Source organism: Phaenicophaeus curvirostris, chromosome 1, assembly GCF_032191515.1.
Source record: "Phaenicophaeus curvirostris isolate KB17595 chromosome 1, BPBGC_Pcur_1.0, whole genome shotgun sequence".
Classification (NCBI taxonomy): domain Eukaryota; kingdom Metazoa; phylum Chordata; class Aves; order Cuculiformes; family Cuculidae; genus Phaenicophaeus; species Phaenicophaeus curvirostris.
Genome location: NC_091392.1, coordinates 14,803,846 through 14,827,815, shown reverse-complemented (window position 1 = coordinate 14,827,815; position 23,970 = coordinate 14,803,846). Strand labels below are relative to the sequence as shown.

Here is a 23,970-nt window from a genome sequence, read left to right as displayed (position 1 = left end):
TCAAGCTGTGCCAGGTGAGGTTCAGATTGGACACTAGGAAAAATTTCTTCAGTGAAGGAGTTATTTGGCACTGGAACAGGCTGCCCAAGGAGGTGGCTGAATCACCGTACCTGGACGTGTTTAAAAGATGGGTAGATGAAGTACTTAGGGATATGGTTTAGTAGTAGACAGGTATGGTTGAACTCGATGATCTCAAAGGTCTTTTCCAACCAAGTGATTCTATGATACTATGAAACAAGCTTTTAAGGAATTTGGGGGGAAAAAAAAAAAGAGGCAGGCAAACCCCAAAGGTAAAAAGGGACTGTATAACCCTACTGGGGCTTCCAAAGCAGTGCTTACAAGAACTAGAAATAATACCACATCTGTGTCTCACAGGACTCCTATTCAGTACATCACAAAGCCCCAGAGATGTGCTCTGTATATTCACTGCTGACCTACCAGCTACTTTTGTGCCATAGTAGGGGCTGTATCGGACTCCTCTCCTGTCTTCTCGCCAAGAGTCTTTTAGAGACTGCTTACGGTAAGGCTGTTTTTCTTGGCAAGTATCACTTTTTATTTCCAGCAAATATTGGTTTCCTGGGTTGTTATTTTCTCTAGCGCTGGCATTCAACTAAATGTTACATACAAGCACTCAGCTGTTTCCCAGTTGCATGGCATTAAGTTCAAGAAGATAAGCCAAAACATGAGAAAGTACCTCACGGCTATAACATCCATATTCTTCCCCTTTGGGGTGGAATGAGCAAACAAATGTATTATTGCTTTGATCATTATTGACTCACACTGGCGTTTTAAAAGAAACAATAATGATGCCCTTTGACAGGAATTTATCCAGGAACACTACAATTTGCTGCCTAGATTTTCATGCCCAAAGACAAAACCCAATATTATTTCAACAAAGAAACGCCTGTTAGCAAATACCTTGAGAAGTGACATCATACTTTTCTGCAGAAGCTGATTTTATCTCCATCGTTACTTTATGCAGCAATTCAATTACTTGAACCTGCTTCATGAAATCGTGTAGCATTGCTTTTCCACAGCCTCTAAGATAGGCTTCGAGGATGACCGCAAACCTCTGTTGGTAATGCATGGACTGGGCAATCTCACTTCTTAAGAACCAGAACAAGAAGTGACCAATTCTTTTGTTCTAGAGGTAAAGAAAAACACTACAATCAGCACATATTTCTTCACAAAAGGTATTAATAACACCAATAACTTTAGCATAATTTGGCTGTATTTTGAAGTACTTACTCTCAAACCACGCTTTAGCAAAAATCTGGCTAATGCGCTGTCATGATATGGCTCAAATTTCACAGCCTGAGTGATACAAACATAGAAGAAATGTTATTAACATCTTTAAGATCGCACTGCGCCTATATTTTACAGATGACATGCAGAGAGTACATTGCTGCAAAAGGAGAAAATGTATAACAAAACAGACTGTTTGAGTTAACAAAGTCAGAAAAACATAGCAAGGATTGTCTGTGTTTGAGTCAAGAAGCACTTTCCATTTGCAACTGATATTTTTTTCAGGTATATTATTAAAGCTACAAGTGAAGCAATGCAGGGAGCAGCTAAATAGCAAGACCAATCTGAGCTCCTGAAGGCATGTGAACAAAGCAACACCATCCGCAGGCCATAGCATAACCCAGGATGCTCAGAAAATAGTCTGTAGTCTGACTGGCACTCTGAGAAAGCTTGAAAAGATTATTGCCAATGAAATGATATATTTGTAATTGTTCATTAATGAAAATTTTCAGTAACAAAGTACTGGTTTTTTGACAACATCTACTGCTTTGGGACTGGGGCATAAGGGTTCACTGCTGGGTTCCCCAGCAACCACAGGATACAACAGCTGCTTTTCGGAGCACCTCATCTCAGGCATTCTGGCCTTCAGGCCCTAAATGAACCCCTAATGAACCTTTATTTCAGAATAAAGACTATGATGCACATTCTATATTAATGGAGTACAATTAAGAGGGAGATTTCACCAGACCTTTCTCTTTTTAATGACTCTGTGGGCACAAATGTATTTTTTCTCTTCCAACAGCCGCCCCCCCTCCATCCAAGCCCGCAGATATTTCCAAGCTACTGCCAAAAAAGGGTGGAAACAAAAAGTCAACAACTTTGTTTTGAAGTGCTAGGATTGGAATTTTTTGCTGTAATTCTCTCTCCCATCCCAACAGCCAGGTGAACTGGTCTACCAGGAAACTACCACACCTCCAGGTACTGGGCTGTGCTACGGAACTTGGCCCCTTCAGGTGTTTTTTCCAGCAGCTTCTTTCCTGTTGCTTGAGGGAATCAAGTTTATAAAAGGTTTGTATTAAGACTAATGGCACTAAAAAAGTAAGCATGTGTATCCCTTGGTAAGAAAGGGGAAATAAGAAGCGTACAGTCTCTGGAAAAGAGTCACAAAATCCCTGTAGTGGACAGAGGGGGTTGCTGACTGGCTTCAGGTTCTGGAAACAGAGCACCAGGAAGTGGCATTAGGGAGATCAAAGGAAAACAAAGGGATGTGCAGAGAGCTGGGTGCATGTAGTGTGCTCAGCTTTCAGAAGCATCAAAGTATGCAAAACTCTAGCAATAGTTATTCAACAGAATATAATGGCTCTTTCAAGATCACTGTGGTCTGCAGCTTGCAAAGAAGCAACAGAGCCATCAGCAGAGGTCTGCTAAATTCATCAAACAAATCACAGGGTTTTATAAACTCTTAAAAGTACTGCAGCACAGCTGCATGTTTTAATTATTAAAATAACAACACTGTTTCTGAAATGTAAATTATCTGCTTTTTCAAGAAAAAAAAAACACACAAGCTTTTTCTGTCAACCTTCTAAAATGAACCAACTTATAAAAATGCTACAGAGACCTTTCTTTCCAGCTGCTGGCTATGAGACAGACAACAAAGCCAAGCACCAGACTTGCATGTCTACAGTCTCATCATTCTGCAAGAACTGTCTTAACCATCCTTGCAATACTGTTTTATTTGCCCAAATAACACCATCTTATTTAGGAAAGATAACAAGAACTTGCAAACACAGACTGATTTTAAAATATATAGAATCTTTTGCTTTGTATATTAGATTATGAGGTATAAGGAGTTTTTAATAAAAATTAATTTTCGCTGCAGTAAGGCACCCAAAAGCAATAACTATTACATAAATTCAAATGGATTTGCTTACACTTCCAAGAAAGCCTATTAAAAACCTCATTCTGGTATGCACTTTGCTGAATGTTCTCAGTGTATATCCCTGAAAAACAATTTAAGAATGAAATACAGCCAAACAACTGGCCATTGCTTCAGAGCAAAACCTCATTATATTAAGGTTGCAAATATATTTTAACGTAAAATAATACAAGAAAAAAATGTATTATAAGCATCCTTCTCATGCTTATGTTTTAGAAATAATTATTTTTAAAAATTAATCCCATTTTTCTTTTTCCCTCACAAAGTCAAATATCAACATTTGAATAGCAACAACAAAACTAGCTGTCAAAAAACATCTGCTGGCACTTCATCAGGTCCCTGCACGTACCTTTACCTTGTCAATTCAGCAGAAGAGCTTTACTCACTGATATACACAAGCAGTACATTTGTCAGTGTTAGTTCCTCAACGGATTTCATTGTACTTTTAACTATCCTATCCATGTTTTATCAAATGCACAGAGAATAACAGACCTTTGTAGCAAGTTCAATAGGTTTATTTATGGCATGGCTGCTTCTATTTGGGATAAACCTGGGGGTAAAGAAAATGTCTGTTTGATTTCTAACTCTGATGGGAGGTAAAATGGGAATATCCTGCACAGAGTGAAATAAGCTTTCAAGAAGGCATGCGAGAAGGGATGACCATTTGCAGAAGAGACCTCTTGGATGTGTCCATTACAGCAGAGAAATGGCTAACATCCATACTCTGAAAAATGTGGCTTTTCAAACACACTGTGGTACTAACACTTAACTGCAGGATGCCAATGGCTCATGCGCTGTTGTTAGCCAAGGAAAGAAAGACAAGGAAGCGGCACAGAGGTGAAAGCTGGGCTCTAGCATTTTTTTCCTTCTGGGGGATGGCAATCTTTTATCTTCTTAGTACATTTCTTACTAAAAATGACACAGTGAAGTTAAGCTACTATGCTTTTACGGTACAGTAATTTAATTTACTGTTAGAGAGATTTATTATTTTCAAAACTCTCCAGCTTCGTTCTTCATGAAAACAAATCATTTCAAAAAATAGAAAAAGCCCCGTATTTCCCCCATTCTCTCAGGCACTTTGATATCAACCAATCACCATCCCAAACCCCTAATTTGGATACAAAAGCGAATAAAATTGCTGCACCACATGTAGACAGCAAAAGCTGACAAGACAAGCCAAGCATATATATAGCAGCAGCTACGTGGGAGGCCCAATGAGGTAACCGTAGCCACTCCTTTGGGTAATGCTGAAGTGTATAAATTCTGCCTGGGGAGCCTAATCTTCAGACAAGCAAAGACAAGGTTTAAAAGGCCTTGTTTAGAGCACTACTGATGCGCAGCAAAATCTGAAATACTAACTTCATTTTCCTGGGAGCCTGGGCTGCCTCTGAACCCGTAGAAATTAAAAGCCCCATTCTGCAGGTTCCCAGGCTGCAACCGTTCCTTTTCTTTTTTTTTTGAATGCCAATTCTGTCCTCTGATCCTTCGGAAAAAAGTGAAAATAACCCCCAAGTTTCCTGCTCTGCAGGGTGACAGTCTTTCTGCACGAATCAGAGCCCTGTTGGGTGTGGGAAGCCTGCAGCGTCGCCTTGCTTCAGGGGACATATTTAACAGGAAGAACCATAGGGTTGCACCTTTCATCAGCCATCAGACGTGACTTCACTGATGACAGGCTGCCCAGCTACAGCACTGCCTTGCAAAAAAGCAAACAAACCTATTTGCTTGTGTATCTGATACAAACCTTCCCAACATTTCATTTGCTTCAAATCGATACAGTGGTGATTCACTGCCATTAAAACCAAAATTTTTCACCCAACTCCCAAGAATGCATTAATCTCATTATCGAGTCCTAGCAACACTTTATTTACATTTTATACTTTCTTCGGATGCTTCTAGACAAATCTGGTCCCCTTAACAGTACAAGACTGAAGTCATTGCCACATACTATGTAACTACAATGCTATCCTGGACCTAAAACCCAACCCCAGATTTTTTCAGGCCTCTTCCGTAGCAACATCTGCCTTTACTTTTTTTATGCCTACACTCTCAACTGTTGGTAAAGCCCGTCAGCAATTCTTCAGTGTTCTGTGATTTGGACAGGATACAAACAGGATTGGAGACAGCACAGTTAAGTTTCACTCCCATCATCACTGTGCTAGTATGGTCAATTTCCAGGAAAACATACTACTGTAAAGGTAAGATGCAACTTGTAAGACACAAGGCAACGGTAACATAAAAATAACATAGGCAAAAGGTGAAATGTAGAAAGTCCGTTTTGGGTTAATGTGGTTACCACCACTGCTCTGATTAAACACTGAAGACTTCAAAGCCACGTATTACTAACTACATCTGCTAAGAGATGAGAATGATGATAGCGTGATGCAAATACCTCGAGAAGGCAAAGATCAGGAATGCAAATACACCTTACCTGCACCAGCTGTAAAAGATAATGAAGAACATCATCATCATCTAAACTTTCCAGTTTTTGAACCGCCATTGCTCGGACATTCTCATCTGAAAAATTACAGTCCAGAAGCTGCATGGTGAGCCCAACATCTAAAATACTTTGATCCCAAACCTCCTTTTTAGCTAGCAACTGGTATGTTTTGGCCACTATTTCTTGTTGTCCCCATTTCACAGAGCTAAGCAGCTTAGGATACGCCTTGGGGTGCTTTATGCTTTCATATCTAAAGTGCCACAACAGTTCTTTGTCCTCAGGAGAAAGCGGATTAAGTGGGTCAGTTGCTATGATTTCCTCTAGCTGCTTGCGAAGCTGGTTGGGCATTTCAGCTCTTGTCCTATCCCCTTGGGAATCTGATGTTATCCTGTGCTTGGGCAAGGCAATTGGGTGACAGTACTTGTCCAGCACAATAGAGATAGCCATTGAGTTCTCCTTATCTGGGTTAGTTGCTGATGTGAGTTTGTCTGCATTGATACTTCCTTGTTCTTCCCCCTTGCCTGGAATTTTCCACATGTGGAGCACATACTCCCCACTTCGTAGCAGGAAACGATGATCTATCAACAAAAGATTTACATAATAGAGAAGCTGAGTTTTGCATTTTGAATCAGAGTTGGGGGATTCATGTGACTGAAGGTTCGTCTTTGTTGACACTCCCTGTGCTTTGCCGCAGTATATCTGAAGATTTAGGAGTGCTCCTTTGGGCAAATCCTTGATTTTGATATCAAACTCCAACCAAATATTCCACAGAACCTCCTCAGTAAAAGGTTTTGATGAAGTTCTCCTCTGTGAAAGGAGCTGCTGTCCATGCTGAATGTTAGCCTCCACAAACACAGTAAGATCAGTATTCCTCGGTAAAACTGGAATATCAATGCCAATTATTTTCACTCTAAATTTTCTATTACAATCCCACAAAGAGATAGTGAAGACCCTCTCATGGTCTTTTCCATCTATTGTTAGTTGTTCATGATAGCCTGTAACTCCTGTACAGTCATCCACCAAGGGCCACTCTTCCTTCTGAACCTCATCCTCATTTGGGTCAGGAGGATTGTCTAAGACAAGGTGGATTTCTTCCCCGTTCTTCAGGCACTGTCTTATCCAGTGAAAATCTTTGATCGGTGTCTCTCCAATAATATACTCATCTCTGCCACAAATCCTGAGAACAAAATCCAGTTCACTATGATCTTCAGGAATGTCCATCAAAGACTTTTTCTTTGCCATTTTTGTAAAAAAGCTGTGAAGAATCATATCCGGAGTATCATCTATTGACACTTTAATTTTTTGGCTAGTTGTTCCTCTATGTATGATTATGAAAATGTTATTATTAGTGATTTTTTTTAGTAAGTATTCTGGGAGGGGTTTAGATGTAGTCCATGGGTGCATCGCGTACAATTTAGGATCTCTACAAGCTACCTCTATCATCCGTGGAGTGACTAATCTGCGACGGGTAAACTCTAGCTCATCATCATGCACATTGCTTACATCAGTGACATCGTAACCAATTAAATCGTTCAGCTGCTGCTGAAATTCCTGAACGACTTCTGATGGTGGTTGTTTTTGGACAACGTAGATCTTGCCTACCTTCTTCTGTAACACTTTCCAGTACAGTATGCAGTCCAATGTCTGTAATACTTGATGCTTATCGTAAATTTCATACCATTGCCCTTTCTTCTGATACTGCAGAATAAATTGATCTGGCGTGAACGTATGGTAGAAGTCTGTGGTTTGACTCATTTCTATTGCACGCATCCAAATCTGTGCTTTCATTTGCTCAACTGTACAGTTGCCAGCTATTTCGAGTAACATCATCTCTGGTACTTTAGTATGTTTATTGCTTGTAGGCAGAATGAACTCAATGGATATCAGTTCCATCGACGACAAATTACTTGACGTACAATGAGGTTTCATTCTTCTTCTCCTTCGTTTGTTTTCCTCTCTCATAACAACAGGTTGTTCATAATCCCCCAACTCCATGCCAGAAGAAATCTAGCAAAACACACAAAGGTTTGATTACTTCCTTATTTACATTTTTCTTAACTCTTATTCTTTTAACTCTTCCTAATTAAAATCGCAGGCCAGTCAAAATCCTGCTAAGTATATGCTTTTTATATTTTCTCTTCCCCTTAATTTCTGATCATACTTAATTTACATAAGCCACCTCAGAAGCAATCTATTAAATTCAAAACCAAACATAGAAAATAATAATAATAACAACAATAACTTACTGATTAAAATATAGTTTTTAAACAGCCTTCCCAGATTTTACTGAGGATAAGCAGTCCTACTACACTGATTTGTTCAAGCTTCTATGTGATAAAGCACCATTTCTTCTGCTGCCTCATTTGTGTTGATGCTGCTGCTATTAACATAAGTGGATATTCACAGGAATCAAAAGACACATTACTGTGTATGAGCAGAATGTGATCCTACTGAGCTCCAGGAATGACAGAAAGTAACCAAACAAGGAATTTATGTGCAGCCTGGACAGAAATGAGCCTACTCCCACTCTCCTCTGCCTCCCCTTTTAGTGATGAAGAATAAAGGCTTAAGGAAAGAAAAAAAAAGCCACTGGTATTCAAAAGTCAGGGACTACTTCCAAAGACAGATATTTAATGTGCGCCTAAATTCAAGCTTACTATCCTTAGATAGTAGATAAGTACCTACATCTAAGTATCCTTAGATGTGTTTCTTTTAAATAAATCAATTTGCCAGACTGAAAACATCCATTCATTTTAAAACTAAACACTTCCATATAAACTACTAGTTTGTTAGAGAAAAACTCCTAAGCTGATACCAGTTTATTACCCTGTACGTGAAACCACACCCATAACCCCTGTAAAGCAACTTTGAATACAAGTAGCCTATCTTACCAGCTTTCAGCAAACAAAGACTGTTGTTGCTCATAGTTAATCTCCACTGAACAACATTAAAGTGGAAATTATTCACCGAGAGCTTGGAAGAGGAAGGCAGCGCTGACAGAGCGTACTCACACAAGCTAAGTTACAGCAACATACTGAACATCTCTTCCAGACAACACTTCTTACAAATAAAATCTTTCTCTAACTGCTAGAAAAACTAAAACCAATGTAAGGATACCTTAGCAGATAACAAAACAGGAAGATAAAAACATAAAAGGTTAAACTGAAACAACACAGCATGCTAACTAAAACTCTTTCTTCAAGTTCCGGAAAGCAACGACTATGGACACACCACCTCTATAACTGACAAAGCACATGGAAATGTTACCTGCTTATAAAATAACAGCTGAACTGCTGAAGACGATTCATTTGTTTGATTTCTGAAGTTCCTATATTTTCAAAGGAAGATCATTCACACAAAAAAATGTCTTTGCTTAAGCTGTTCTGCTTTTCTTGCTCGCCCTCATATCCAGATGCAAAGGAAGTGCTGCGCTTACCAGGAAGGAAGTTTTAACCAAGTTAATTATACATATGACTGCTCATTTTAAAAAAGTCAGAATGCTTTTCCTGTTACAACAGTAGAAATACACTAACAGTTCACCAATTTAATTTTAACGCACACACGCATACATAGAAGACATGCTTACACCTGTTTAAAATAGCTAAGAATAATCTGGGCAATAAATCTAATGAATTCAAATAAAACATTTTTAAAATGACATATTTTGGAGAGATTAACTGCTTTATAAAAAAGTTAAATAAAAATACTACATAGAAGTCAACTAAACCAGCAATGTTTCCTTATTTTCGTTTTCATGGTGATAGCCCTTTTGAGGACTCTCAAATTCATCAGTTTTTTAAGCCAGTCTCCATATAAGCATCACATGGAGTTGGTATCTTGCATGGTAACCTCAGCAGCAAAACTGCCAGGAAATTTTCTTCAAAGTATTTTAAAGTCATCCATTTATTAACACAAACACAAAGTTAAATCTGCTAGAAATGATGATTTAAGGTTCAAGAATTAATATCATGGACTTTCAACTCTAATTCTTGTGGTTACCTACAATCTCAAAAGCTGCTCCCTTACTAAAAACAAAAAAGAAAAAAAAACCCAAAGGAAAATATTTGGAAAAAATGTATAAATCAGAAAGAAAAGACAGAAAACCCCCTAACCTTATCCTTTTTCCTTATGACTTTTCCAGTGAAATACTGACCATTCTGAAGAACAGTAAGCAGTACACATCGTACAGCAACACATGGCTGACAAAAATGATGACTCTCAAGAAGGAGAAAAAATAAGAAACCACCGAAAGGTCTTTTAGCAACAGAGAAGTGGTGGGGTCTTTTCTTTTTTTAACATATGCACGCTTCCTATCTCATAGTACATCTTCCTTATTAAAAAGAGAAAAAAAGAAACCTCCCTCTGTGCTGGAAAAAAAATCTGAGTCTCTTACAGACATTGAATACACTGGTCACAGCCTCCAAAATCAACACTTTGCCAAGGTTAAAGCAAGAAAATATCCTCCACCATAGACAAAGCTCTTGTTCCTCAGAGCATCATTTTGCTTAGCAGCTAAGATTGATTTCTTTTTAGAGTTTATTTTTCTCAGAAAATGAATATGGGGAAAACACACTCCATCCCAGCTCCCTCTACCTTTTACAGTCAGTACTTGAAATATCTCAAGGAAGTGAAGTTGCCCTGAACATTTTGTTGCTACTAGGAAATCTACCCATCTTGGCCAAGACATCCGCGTCACTCGTCCTGTACGCATGTGCAGCCTGTAAGCATTCATCAGCCACAGCCTCTGTGGGATCTCAGCACTACAGACCACTTCGCTCTCTGGTCCTCTTCTCAGCTGAAAAAAGCACTCAGCTGCAGGAAAACAGAAGCACCCGTAACCTCAACAGCAGTGCCCAAGATGACAGAGGAGAAGGAAACAGACATTTTTAAATAAAAAGGAAAAAGAGCTGGAGGTGCAGGAAAAGAAAAGGAGCGATGTCGGAAGAGGAAAATGCATTTTGCAAAACCTGTGTTTTGAAATTCCCTGACTTTTGAGATCTTGACTTTCCAGTGCTTTTGCAGAATCTGTATTTTGAAGTATAATTTTTAAAACATGTAATACAGTCACACATTTTTCTTGACTTAAGCATAAGCAACCACTAGTCAGGGTTTTTTCACGCCAACAGGCTATATATGGTTTTCTCAAATATCCCTCGCTCTAAAAGCCATGGTGCTGGCCCTATTAAGTAAACCTGGGCTCATCAGTTTCATTTGGTTCTGCCAGACTTAAGAAAGCATACAGGTTTAAAATGTCCTCATCTTGCTGCCATGTGATATACACTTAAAGATTGATTTTTCAAACGCACATAAATCTTCCAACTCCTGCTAAACTGTTCTAGCAATGCTCCATTGATCAAGACCATCAAGAAAATCAAAAGCAGCATTTCTGCCTCGTGCAGCAGAGAACTACCCTGTACACTGCTCAATGAATGCAATATGTTTGACACTTTCATCCACTTTTAAAAAGACTGGTGGAGCAATATTGTGGAAAATTCAAATATTCCCCACAAACTGCATCAGATACAATGCAAAATGTGTGTCACTTGTGTACCTGCCCATACAAGACTGCCTCTTCACCCACCTTCATTTGGGCTGTGACCTGCCATATCCAGTGCAGTCCAGTCCAACCCAGATGCCCAATTCCATCCCCAGTTCAGCTCTGACCCCTTTCAATCAACTTGATTGAAATTATTGGAGTGATGACTGTCTCTAATCTGTGTCTGCAATGATAGATTCAAAAGTGTCCCCATTCTGAGGGCGACATCAAATTGTATCTGTTTCCTGCTAATCCACGTGTAGGCGTGGCAAAAGCATATTTCCTCATACATATGCATCAGAAAAACCGGATGTTTATAACTAAAAATCATTTAAAATAATTTGTTAAATCCTTTGTCATGCCTATTACTGGCATTACTTACATGTAATGGCATTTCAGTACCGGCATTTCTATATGCCTACTGCAACACCACAAAAAATAAAAAAGCCACACTTTTTAATTATTATTATTTCTAATTTAACTTATTTCTAACCACAAATTTCTCTGTATTAGAGAACTGTCCTACCACTAGTCCACAAATCCTGATGGGGTGCAATAGAGGAGATGGGCCTGTAAAAGGTAACTAAGAACAGCAAACAGGCTTGCCTTCCTCTCCAGTCCTGTTTGTATCTCAATGCTCAGGTCAGCAAACTGATAATAACAACAACAACAAAATTTGGTTAATTTTGAGCTGGTTCAGTTCCTTATTCTGACTCATCGCTTGCAGGAGTGGTAGGGAAGGGAAGAGAAGGGAAGAGAAGGGAAGGGAATGAAGCCAGCACAGTTTAGATAACTGAGACCGAAATGTAATTCACAGCAGGATTAGGAACTAAATTAATGCGCAAACTTGTTAAAGGGTTTGAGAACACTGTTTGAAAGATGCTTTAAAAAAAAAAAGTGGCATTGTCATGAATTACTTTGTATATTGTGCCACAAAAAATTCAAGATACCTGTCAAAAGTCACTGCCAGTTAACCTTCACCTGTTATGCTTATTCTAGTTTCTGCTTCTGGTTTAATCCACTGTATGAACACATTATTTCTGAACTTTTCATTTTAGTGTCAGCTCTTTCCCAGACTATAACGTAACCTGCAAGAAAATGGGCACTCTCTATCAGCGTGAGAATCACCTCATGCACACATTATGCAAATATAAACTACTTACACTCATCCTTTTAAGATAAATGAAAAAAAAAAAACAGGAGTCTGCTTTGTATTTGCTGGATAGGACTACAATATATCTTCCCTACATCTGCAATGATCCAGTGCTGAACTACGTAGGTAAGAAACAGCACTGTCATGTTAAGCATGAACACAACAACAAAACTGCTTTGCTCGGTTCTTTTGTCAAATCCTCAAGCAACTACTAGCTCTCATGGGAATTAAATCCGAGCAGCTTCCCATTAGCAAGAAACTTCACAGATAATATAGTCACATTCTTCATCAAAAAGTATACTAATCAGCAAGTACAGCTGAACATCTTTGCAATGAGGTTGCACACTGAATCTGATTGCTGTTATGGTTGTGATATTTTCAGGACTCCCCTGTCTTCACTACAGATCTTTCCACATGGTATCATAGAATTGTTTGGACTGGAAGGGACCATGAAGTACATCGAATTCCTTTGGACTAGAACCTAAACACTTTGGTTTCTACCTGAGCTATGTATTTGGGGGTGCTTCTGGAACCAACAATAACTTTTAGCTGCTTCCAATCAGGTAAGAATTCTGGCAAAATTCTAGTCAACTGAAGTTACACAAGTGATGGCGATCAACCTTTAAGCCACCATTTCATGGAGTATGAAAACACAGCTGTGGTTCCTGCAGGGACACACTGGCTGTTGGGACACACTTCCAGCTTCTGCTGGTTCTTCAAGTACCGACGTGTGTGATCTCATCTCCACCAACAACCAACTCCTGAATGCCCTCAGCTATTATTTCAGACCCTCTGCGATGCGGGAAGGTTTTGTTGTCTAGGTGGACAGAGACAACAGGTTACTGTTGGTGGATGAGGAAATGCACTTAGTTATTCAAAAGCCACATTGTAGCAGAGCTGACTTATGGATTCTAAGACCACAGGGAGCAGTCAGCAAAAGTTTGATGCTTCGCTTCATTCATCCTGCACCTGGGTTGGGGTAATCTGTGGTTTCAATACAGAATGGGGGATGATGTGATTGAGAGCTGCCCTGCAGAGAAGGACTTGGGGTGCTGGTCGATGAGAAGCTCGACATGAGCCGGCAATGTGCGCTCGCAGCCCAGGCCAACCGTATCCTGGGCTGCATCAAAAGAAGCGTGGCCAGCAGGTCAAGGGAGGCAATTCTGCCCCTCTATTCCTCTCATGTGAGACCTCATCTGGAGTACTGTGTCCAGTTCTGGAATCCTCAACATAAGAAGGATATGGAGCTGTTGGAAAGGGTCCAGAGGAGGGCTACAAAGATGATCAGAGGGCTGGAGCACCTTCTATATGAGGACAGGCTGAGAGAGTTGGGGCTGTTCAGCCTGGAAAAGAGAAGGCTCTGAGACCTTACAGCGACCTCCCAGCACCTGAAGGGGCTACAAGAAAGCTGTGCAGGGACTCATTACGAGGTCATGTAGTGACACAATGAGGGGCAATGAGTGTAAACTGGAGAGGGGCAGATTTAGACTAGCTATAAGGAAGAATTTCTTCACCGTGAGGCAGTGAGGCACCGGCACAGGTTGCCCAGGGAAGCTGTGGCTGCCCCATCCCTGGGGGGGCTCAGGGTCAGGCTGGATGGGGCCTTGGGCAGCCCGGGCTGGCGGGAGGCGTCCCTGCCCACGGCGAGGGGGTTGGAACTGGAGGATGTTCCAGGTCCCTTCCGCCCCAAACCATCCTGTGATTCAGCGCCCCGAACCCGAGCCGGTACCGACCCCGCGGGGGGCGCAGCCGGGGCAGGGCAGGCGCGGGGCTGCCCCGAGATGGCGGCTCCGGCCGCGGGGGCGGAACGAGCGGGAAGGAGGACGGGGGTCTGCGCTCCGCCACTAACGTGGAGCCCCCCGAGCCCGCTCCACCCCGGGACGGGGCTACTCACCGCGGCAGCCCCGCTCCGCGCAGGTGTTCTCGCTTCAGCAGGAAGCCGAGCGGGCCGGCAGGCGGAGGGCAGGCTCCATCGCCGGAGGGAGGCAGCCCCGCAGCCGCCAATCAGGAGCCGGCACGGGGGGAGCCCCCGCCCGGCGCCGCGGGGAGCTGCCGTGGGAAAACGTGGAACGTGTTTGGGTTTCAGGGAAAGCAGAGTTCAGTTTCATCTAAGGAATTGTGTTTAAAAAAAAAAAAAAAAGGCACCATGTGCCTCTGATCGCGTGTGTTCTTTCAACCAGTCTTTTTTCCACTGTGCGTTCCTTAGAGATGATGGCATATTCCTTAGAGATGTTCCTTAGAGATGTTCGGTATGATAATACAATCACAGAACAGTTTGGGTCGGAAGGGACCTTAAAGATCATCCAGTTCCAACCCTCCTGCCATGAACAGGGACACGTCCCACCAGCCCAGGCTGCCCAAGGCCCCATCCAACCTGGCCTTGAACATCTCAAGGGATGGGGCAGCCACAGCTTCCTTGGGAAACCTGTGCCAGGGCCTCACCACCTCATCATGAAGAAATTCCTCCTAATGTCTACCCTAAATCTGCTGCTCTCCAGTTTATATCCATTGTCCCCTTGTCCTATCGCTCAATGTCCTTGTAAACAGTCCCTCCCCAGCTTTCCTGTAGCCCCTTCAGGTACTGGAAGGTTGCTATAAGGTCTCCCCAGAGCCTTCTCCAGGCTGAACAACCCCAACTATCTCTGCCTGTCCTCACGTGGAAGGTGCTCCAGCCCTCAGATCATCCTTGTAGCCTCCTCTGGACCCTTTCCAACAGATCCATATCCTTCTTATGTTGAGGATTCCAGAACTGGACACAATACTCCAGATGAGGTCTCACAAGAGCAGAATAGAGGAGCAGAATCACCTCCCTTGACCTGCTGGCCACGCTTCTTTTCATAGAATCATAGAATCATAGAATAACCAGCTTGGAAGAGACCCACCGGATCATCGAGTCCAACCATTCCTATCAAACACTAAACCATGCCCCTTAGCACCTCGTCCACCCATGCCTTAAACACCTCCAAGGAAGGTGAATCAACCACCTCCCTGGGAAGCCTGTTCCAGTGCCCAATGACCCTTTCTGTGAAAAATTTTTTCCTAATGTCCAGCCTAAACCTCCCCTGGCGGAGCTTGAGGCCATTCCCTCTTGTCCTGTCCCCTGTCACTTGGGAGAAGAGGCCAGCTCCCTCCTCTCTACAACCTCCTTTCAGGTAGTTGTAGAAAACAATGAGGTCTCCCCTCAGCCTCCTCTTCTCCAGGCTAAACAACCCCAGCTCTCTCAGCCGCTTCTCGTAAGACCATCTCGCTTCTCATCGACCATCACCCCAAGTCCTTCTCTGCAGGGCACCTCTCAATCACATCATCCCCATCCTGTATTGAAACTGCAGATTGCCCCAACCCAGGTGTAGGACCTTGCACTTGGCCTTGTTGAACCTCATGATGTTCTCACAGCCCCACTTCTCCAGCTTGTCCGGGTCCCTCTGAATGACATCCTGTACTTCCCGTGTGGCAACTGCACCATTCAGCTTGGTGTCATCTGCAAACTTGCTGAGGGTGCACTCTAATCTCACTCTCTATATAAATGATGAAGGTATTAAACAGCACTGTTCCCAGTATGGACCCCTGAGGGAAAACAGTAGTCATGGATCCCCACCTGGACATTGGGCTGTTGACCATTACTCTCTGAATACAACCATCCAACCAATTTCTTATCCGCTAAACAGTCCATCTGATCTGTGCTGAGATGTCTTGGTATGATCCGTGCTGATCTGTCTCCTCTCTAATCACCTCTGTTTGCAGTCTCTTTATCTGAAATGCAAGGTCAGGCAGAGAACTCGAGCCAGCTCTGAATTAGCAGGAGTTTTGACTGTTGCAAAATTCATAATAACATAAAAATGAATCCTTGGAATGTAACAGAATACACATAAGATTTCTGGGAAAATTTATACATATGCATGTGAGGCAGTGAAGGAGATGCAGACCTCGTTTTCTCTAAACATGTTCTTTTAATCAGCCTGGCATACAGGAGTCAAATTAAGAAAGTAACACTGGCTTCTCTCTTTCAGGCAGATCTTTTTACAGCTCTTCAGTTCCCAAATTAAAGAGACAAATAGGATGTTCTTGGGTTTGTCCATTCCACACTCTCGTGACTGCTTTCTGTCATATCTCCAATCCACTTATTCCCAGGCATTTTTCTCCAGACTGGCCTTCTTACACATTCAAGATTTGTTATCCTGTGTGTCTAGCTCAGAACACCTGGTCTTTTTAATAATGTTTACTATAATATGCTTGGTACCAGCTTCATGCTTTATCTTAGTCCCAATTAATCTTCGATATTCTTGGCATTGCCCCCACACACATGTAAGCAGGAAATATATTCTGTAATCAGCTCTTATCTCATTGCACGTGATTGATGGAGATCACTCCCTCGTGTCATCCAGGCCTGAAAAAGGGTGCTTGCTTTCCCAAAATGAGTCTTAGAGAGTTTATTTGCCAGCATTTTTGGTATCACAAGGACCCGCTGGCCTGGTACAGCTGCAGCAGCCAGAGTGGGGGCAGAGCCAGGGTGAAGCGTTGCAGCCTTAGAGTGGTGTAATTGCCAGCAGAAAACATGCAGGACCTGTCCTGGTTTTGATACAGGCAGCACAAACTCTCTGGAAGCAGCTCCAAGAAGGTGCGCATCACCTGGGGCCTGGAGTGCCCAGATGCAGGCTGATGCCTGGGCCAGGCGCAAAGGTGAGGACAAAGTTTGTCTAAGCTGTCCTCAAAAAAACCCTGGTGATGTCAGTCTGCTCTAGCACAGCACTTTCTCCTTTGAAAAGATTTTCTTGGTTTCTTATGCCTACTCAGAATCACAGAATCACAGAATCACTAGGTTGGAAAACACCCACAGGATCAAGTCCAACCATTCCTATCAATCACTAAACCATGCCCCTCGGCACCTCATCCACCCATCTTTTAAACACCACCAGGGATGGTGACTCAACCATCTCCCTGGGCAGCCTGTTCCAGTGCCCAATCACCCTTTCCATGAAAAATTCTTTTCTGATAACCAACCTGAACCAACCTGGTGGAGCTTGAGGCCATTCCCTCTTGTCCTGACTCCTGTCACTTGGGAGAAGAGGCCAGCACCCTCCTCTCTACAACCTCCTTTCAGGTAATTGTAGAGAGCAATAAGGTCTCCCCTCAGCCTTCTCTTCTCTAGGCTAAACAACCCCAGCTCCCTCAGCCGCTCCTCCTAAGACTTGTAACTCCTATAAGTTTAGCCTCTTGCACAGATCATTCTTATTTTGAAGCTATTTTTTGTTTGGATGCACTGTATTCTTGTTTTCCTATTATTTTCCCATCTCCAGACTGGGCAGTCCTGTCTCTCTCCTTTTAGGTCATGTTCCTTAGACCTCCTGTAATTCCTGTAGCTCACCTGTGGGCTCTTGCCAATGGGCCATGTTGTTTTTTTGGAAAGCACTGCACAATATGGGACACCGTAGTATTCCAGCGAAGGCTTTGCCAAGGCTGCCCACAGCAGGAGGATTAATTCATCAGCCTCACAGTGCCAGGACTCCAAATGCAGCTCAGGCATAACCATTCACTTCCAATTCAAACAAACAAACAAACTCCCCCTCACCACTCTTTCCTCACTCTGGTTGCTGGCTGTTTGGCTCTGAGTGGAGCTGAGAGTTTGTATCTCCATAGATCTTTTTTGGAACAAACAGCAAAACTCTTTACATGATTGTGCTGAGACTTTTTTTGACCCTGGTCTTGCAATGAGATTCACAGGTGAACCCTGTACGACACAGAACACATCCGCTTTCCTTGAAAGCCATGCTGACATGAGGTTACATCTTCAGGGAGCACTTTACAAGACCACAGACTGTCACAAAGACTATAAAAATTAGTTTAATTTTTCTAGGAACACATTACTAACTTCCATGGAATGGAAATATCAGCAGGAATTAACTAGTATGTTACTCATAGAGATGACATTATAAAAAGCAATTTTCATTATAGCAGTGGGTTTCTTTTGACTTAGAAAATTGTTTGTGTAACAACATTAAGAATCATAATATCAGCCTGAAGCAGAGAGTGATAGAGAAACTATTGTATAAACATGGAGTTTCAAAATGAATATATGTTACACCGAGCTGCAGTTGCAAAAAATCTTAACTCTACTGGCCTCAAGTTCTCCTTTTTCGAAAGATGAAAGCAAAGTAAAAACCTTCAACAATCTTCACGTGATGTGTGAGCAGCATAGGGGAAACAGGGTGAAGATTCACTCACGTTGTGCTTGGTTTTGCCTGATACAATGGGTAATATCCATCAAAGAAGTTCAGCTTTACACAGCACGTGTATTACTGAATGTTTTAAAAGAGATAAAACCCCCTTATCAGAATAGGAAAGCTTTTGTTGTTGTTGTTGTTGGCTGGATCCCCAGATGGATCACTCCAGGAACACAAGTGTTTCCAGTTTCGCGACTAATCCTGTTAAAAATCTGTGGAGTTTATTTGAGGATGCACAAACATATGGAGATTTGAGCAGCCGAATAAGAAACTGTCATTTGTCAAAAGACAATTATAGGGGGACTAATTTACAGCTGGAGCAAATGACACATCTCATATTGACTTCAGCCAGAATTCTATAAAATATTTTTTAAATAGCTATAAGCTAGCATAATGTTATTTGCAATGAGAGAATAAATTATTTTACGTACTATATTTGAGAAAAGGAGGTGAATTGAAAACTTTTTTTTCAGGATTTAGTAAGTTAATAAAATACTAGCTTTCTGCAGGCAATCTTCAGTCTCTCTATATACAGCACAGTTTTCTTTATTGCCTTTTGTCGCAAATCAAGTAGTACAAATTTTCCTATTGCCATGGATGCTCTCCTTATAGGTTATATATTCTTTGGAAATGCATATTTTAACATCATTGTAATCCCATTGATTTCCAAACGTGACTTGAACCCTTTCCCATAAATTATTTGTTGGTCTTTTCTTCTTTTTTTTTCAGTCAAGAACAGCTTGTACAATAAATTGAAATGCACATTTTACCATGTAAAGAATGGGAGTTCAAAAGAGTCAGGAATACCATAGCTTAATGAAGGAAGGTGAAGAACACAATTTGGTATTTAAATGAAGCTGATTTAATCAAAATTAGTCATGCAAGGAAGCAATCATTTTGCCAATATAATTTTGTGGGGTGCAGTCAAGATGCAATTATTTCCTTTCTCTTTCAGCTGTAATAAAAATATGACAAGGAATTGCTGTCATGATCTTAAATGGGATTTTTGGAGGTTGGAAAAATGTAAGATGGTATCTTTTGTGTTTTCTGCAGTCAAACATCAGTTTTCCTCTTGGTTTCATGGGGAAGAGAGATAAAGAATAACAGCCACATGAAATGCTCAGCAACAACTTTGTATACTGACATATGCTGGAACTGGATGTAAATGTTCTATTGTCCTTGACAGACTGGGTTCATTGCAATTTAGGAAATAGTATCTAATAGTTTGGGGTGTGATGTTTTATATTCTGTATTACCAGCAGAGAAAAAAATTAAATGCAGAATCTTTATAGGTCCTGTGCCAACAAAGCCTGACCCTGCTTGTCAAATCCCAGCAACAGCTACATGCACTTTTGTAATTGCTTTCTTATGTAAAGAAAATAAAAAAAAACAACCCAAAACATTGTGGGATACATTCTGCTTCCTGATGGAATAGTAGGTAGCCTTCTCCTTTCTTGCAGAATTTATGTTGGAATTTTCTAACTCGCTTTTAAGCACTTTATGATACATTCAGTGCAGGATTTAAAATAAACTTACAGAAACGCTCTACTCTACAGCTCTGCTCTGAAAACTGATCATGTAAATATGCAATCAGTTTTGTTAACATCACTGCAGTTCCTTTGTCCATATGCACGGTCATATGGTAACTTTGGTCTCAAAAATAAGTTTTTCTTCTTGCTATAACTTGCCAACAAGCAGAGAAGGAGTGAGCTGGATGTTAGTTTGGCTTTTGCATCGTAGTAGGTATAGTGACTGCTTGTGTAATGGATGTAACTGATAGCTAACTGTGGCCTGCAGATCTGTCCTCCATTCACAGCTTCATTTTATGTGAAAGGCAGCCCATCTCTTTTTATGCCAGTCCTGGTTCATTGCTTTGGGAAGCAGTAGAAGGCCCTGGGGGAGTGGCAGGAGTGTGGTGGTGGCCAGATGAGCAAATTAAGGTTGGGGTCTTGCTGCATCCCTCTGAAGGGATGACAGCAGCCAGTTAAATCCTCCATAAGAAGTCTCCTGTGTGAGTTTGGGTTCCCAGGGAGAAGCATCCAGATGAATCCTTTAAAATCTGCTGAGCATGAAAGTAGGCTTGTGGCCTGATCCAGAATAGTCTCTGTGAAGGGTTGTAGGCACAACAGAGTCAGGGAAGCTCAAATAAGGAAAACAGGAGTCTTACGTATCTCTACTCCCTTCTCCTCCAAGAAATACTCATTCTTTCCTCGTCTCCTGCTAGGTCAATGCTCCTGGTGATCAAGATTCTGAACAAAATCTCTCACTTCAAACATATAAATCTTTCAAAACATGAAATGGCAGGTGTTCAGAGGCCTTCTGACATACATCTGCTGAAGGCTTTGTCTCTCGTTTTACTTATTTAGGCTCTTATACTTCAGAATAAGTATTTAAAGCACAGGGGTAGGAGTGCAAGCTGTTTCCTCCATACCACATACGTACACTCTTCAGCTGAGATGTAAAACTCACGTAACACCTCTTACTGGCTGGAATACCTATTTTTGACTGTTCATATGTATAAGAAAGAGTTTGTCAGAGAGAGGTCTATTCGTCATGGTAGCAGAGTGTGTGTAAGTACATCTTAAAGACCATTGGTTATTCATAAGGGGTGGGGAAAACTCGCGAGTTTTTGTGGCTGCTGTCCGAAGTCTCAGTATTAGGTGGTGATGCAACATTGCATCATCTTGTGGTGTTGAAACTTGGCAGAGGAAATGAAAGAGGTCAGAAATAGAAGTGTAAAGAAAAAGAGTTCACAGTTCCTACAAGGCCTCTAGTCTAATAGCATTACATTAAGTACTCCTAAATATAAGATATGGACAGAATTTCCTCAGTCTCTGGAAGTTTCTGACACCAAAAATAATGAGTCTAATTTGCTGCCCAGGGACTACACTACATAGACAAGCTCTCTGAACTGTGTTGCTGTGTTATGTTCCTCTCCTGATACTTACTCTTAATCTTTGAAAATTTGCTCAGCTATGTGCCCATTTGCTGGCACATCCTCTTGTCTGCAAGGAGGTAAATATATTTGCATTGCATAGGAGTTATGTAAGGGTAGGCTTTTATCAGAGGATTTCTGGATTTTTGTTGTTGTAAATGAGTAACATAAAATGCTTTTTTTTTTCAACTACCCCCTTTCCTCTCTCTGTATATTGAAGTACCATATCCTTTACACACAAAAGTGTTTCTTAACAGAGCTCCAGGCACCCTGTGGGCTAATTGATCTTCTGTCATAATACCTGTAGTACTAAAAGTACTAAAAAGACATTCAAGTAGGAATATATTTGTTCCACTGAGCCTAGTTGAATACAAAATGAACTACAGAGAAAGCTCTTTCCCAGCCTCATCTTTACTGGAAACATACCCTTAACCTTCTCCAACAGCTTTAACGGAGTGCCCAGAAAATCATCACATTTGGGTTTTTTGAACTGAATAAAGGGATTTAAAGTTAAATGGCTTTAAATTGGACAGAGAGCCTGTAGGTAGGTGTCTTTCTTTCAGGAGGAGGCTGGGGATCCTGTCTGGGTGCCAGGGATCCCCTTGAGGTGCCAGGGTTGCACCTGTGACAACACTTCGTATGCAGGAGACAGTGCCTCATCATAGTGACAGCTTTGCTAAATAAACATCTATCCTCACGCTGGAATATAGACCTTCTCTCTTTATAGACGAATCAAAGCCTCTACAGCCAGCCAGCACAACCACTATGAGTAAAAGCCAGATTCAGTCCTGAAACTTTGTACACTTACTTCCTAGAAATGAAAAGCTAAGCATCACGCAGATAAAAGAGCTAATATTGGCAGACTGCCCATGTATATTGAGATTCCTTGAGTTACCAACACAAATATTACATTACGTATAAAATGCATGTCCGCATACTTTTCTGCTTTCAATGGAAATCCAGGGCTCTCCAGCAAACTTTTATGAAGTCTTTTTAGTCTTTTCCTTTTCAAAGCATAAAACCTGAGCTGTTCAGCAAGGGAGGACATGGTATCTGAGTCCAGTTTGGGTGAGGCTATGCTGGACTAGATTAATCAACTTCATGCCCTGTCTTCATGCTGCGGAGAAGAACCTGGAGGTCCTGGTGGATGAAAAGCTCGACATGAGTCAGCAATGTGCACTTGCAGCCCAGAAGGCCTACGGTATCCTGGACTGCATCAACAGAAGGGTGGCCAGAAGGTCGAGGGGAGTGATTTTTCCCGTCTACTCTGCTCTGGTGAGACCACACCTGGAAAACTGCATCCAGCTCTGGAGCCCTCATCACAGGAAGGATGTGGACATGTTGGAGCAGGTCCAGGGAGGGGCAACAAAATGATCAAAGGCCTGGAACACCATCCCTGTGAAGAGTGGCAATCACACTTTGGTTCCTCCATTTCCTTATTTTTGCCTGTGTTTCAAGTAATTGATATCACATTCGTTGTAGATGAAAAGGAACTTTGAAAAGGTGGTGCTGGAAGTTTAGGAGTTGAGGGTTTGCATCCAAGAGGGTGCTAATGAGGGGAAGCAGCCTAGAAGACCATGGCTTGACTGTGACATGCTCACTGCATGAGTTGCCTATGCTGCTAGCTCAGGAGAGAACGGTATTGGCTGAATTGTCTCAGTGTTGCTTAGATAATCAGCAGTGTCCATCTGCTAAGAGTTAAGGCATGCCAAAAGCTGATTGATCTGAAATCCCAGATTCTGCTTGCAAGATGCTCCTGTACCAGTGTGGTCAGTACAATGAAGAAGAGGTCTTTTCCAACCTAGTGATTCCAGGAACTAACCTCATTGAAACTTATGGCAGATAAAATGTATGGAGGCCAATGGACTATACAAGCCATTCTTAATTAACAAAAACATTATTGAGGGGATTCATGGTTAATGCACATGAAAAAAAAAGATATTATTTTAGGGTTCCATGTTGTTAAGGGGTGAAAAGTGCAGATCCAGGAACACTGGAGGTCCAGAATGGATCTGGTTTTATGCACACAGGGTGCATGTGCAATGGTAGCAGTGTTTGTGTTGGCAGCCTTTTCAAAGGGACTTGGCACTACCCTGTTATCCAGCCTTAATTCTATGAAAGGAGGAGTACAAAAAGCAAGGATTCTCTTCAGTAGCGATTGGGGGATAAAAACAGCTGTTTGACTCTGAGTTAGTCTGGTAATCCCATTTAAACAAATTATGAATGTTGAAACACTGTGGATTTCTGAGATAAGCAAATCCGTCACAGGTCCTGCAGCCAGGGAGAAGGGAAGGTCTTGTGTTTGATGTGCCTGGGGAGATAAGAGTGCAATTCTGGCTCTGTAATCTTGCCAGGAAAATGAACACGAGTCCAGATTCAGCCTGAGGAGGAGGATTTAAGTCAGGCTCTGGAGGTGTGTGTCTATCTGTAATGATTAAGTTAGCTGGCATGAAACTAAGACGTTTGGTGGTGCTGCTGACCACAGGCGCTCTCTGTGACATCAGTGGGCA

General features: G+C 41.8%; 1 protein-coding gene across 3 annotated transcripts in view; it reads right to left on the bottom strand.

Annotated features, from left to right (window-relative positions):
- PIK3CG (phosphatidylinositol-4,5-bisphosphate 3-kinase catalytic subunit gamma) overlaps window positions 1-14,222 on the bottom strand; it is a 35,671-nt gene extending 21,449 nt beyond the window's left edge. For 2 of the 3 annotated variants that reach the window (XM_069883322.1, XM_069883341.1), the window contains exons 1-4: window positions 8,886-9,025; window positions 5,610-7,625; window positions 1,249-1,314; window positions 919-1,144 (exon numbers count right to left, since the gene is read on the bottom strand). In XM_069883322.1, coding sequence (XP_069739423.1) covers window positions 919-1,144; window positions 1,249-1,314; window positions 5,610-7,613 — 2,296 coding nt within the window. In that variant the 5' untranslated portion in view covers window positions 7,614-7,625; window positions 8,886-9,025. Of the gene's footprint in view, window positions 1-918; window positions 1,145-1,248; window positions 1,315-5,609; window positions 7,626-8,885; window positions 9,026-14,201 lie in introns of those variants that run through there. The other variant, XM_069883332.1, reaches the window with a different exon arrangement.
- Between the last annotated feature and the right edge of the window lie 9,748 nt (window positions 14,223-23,970).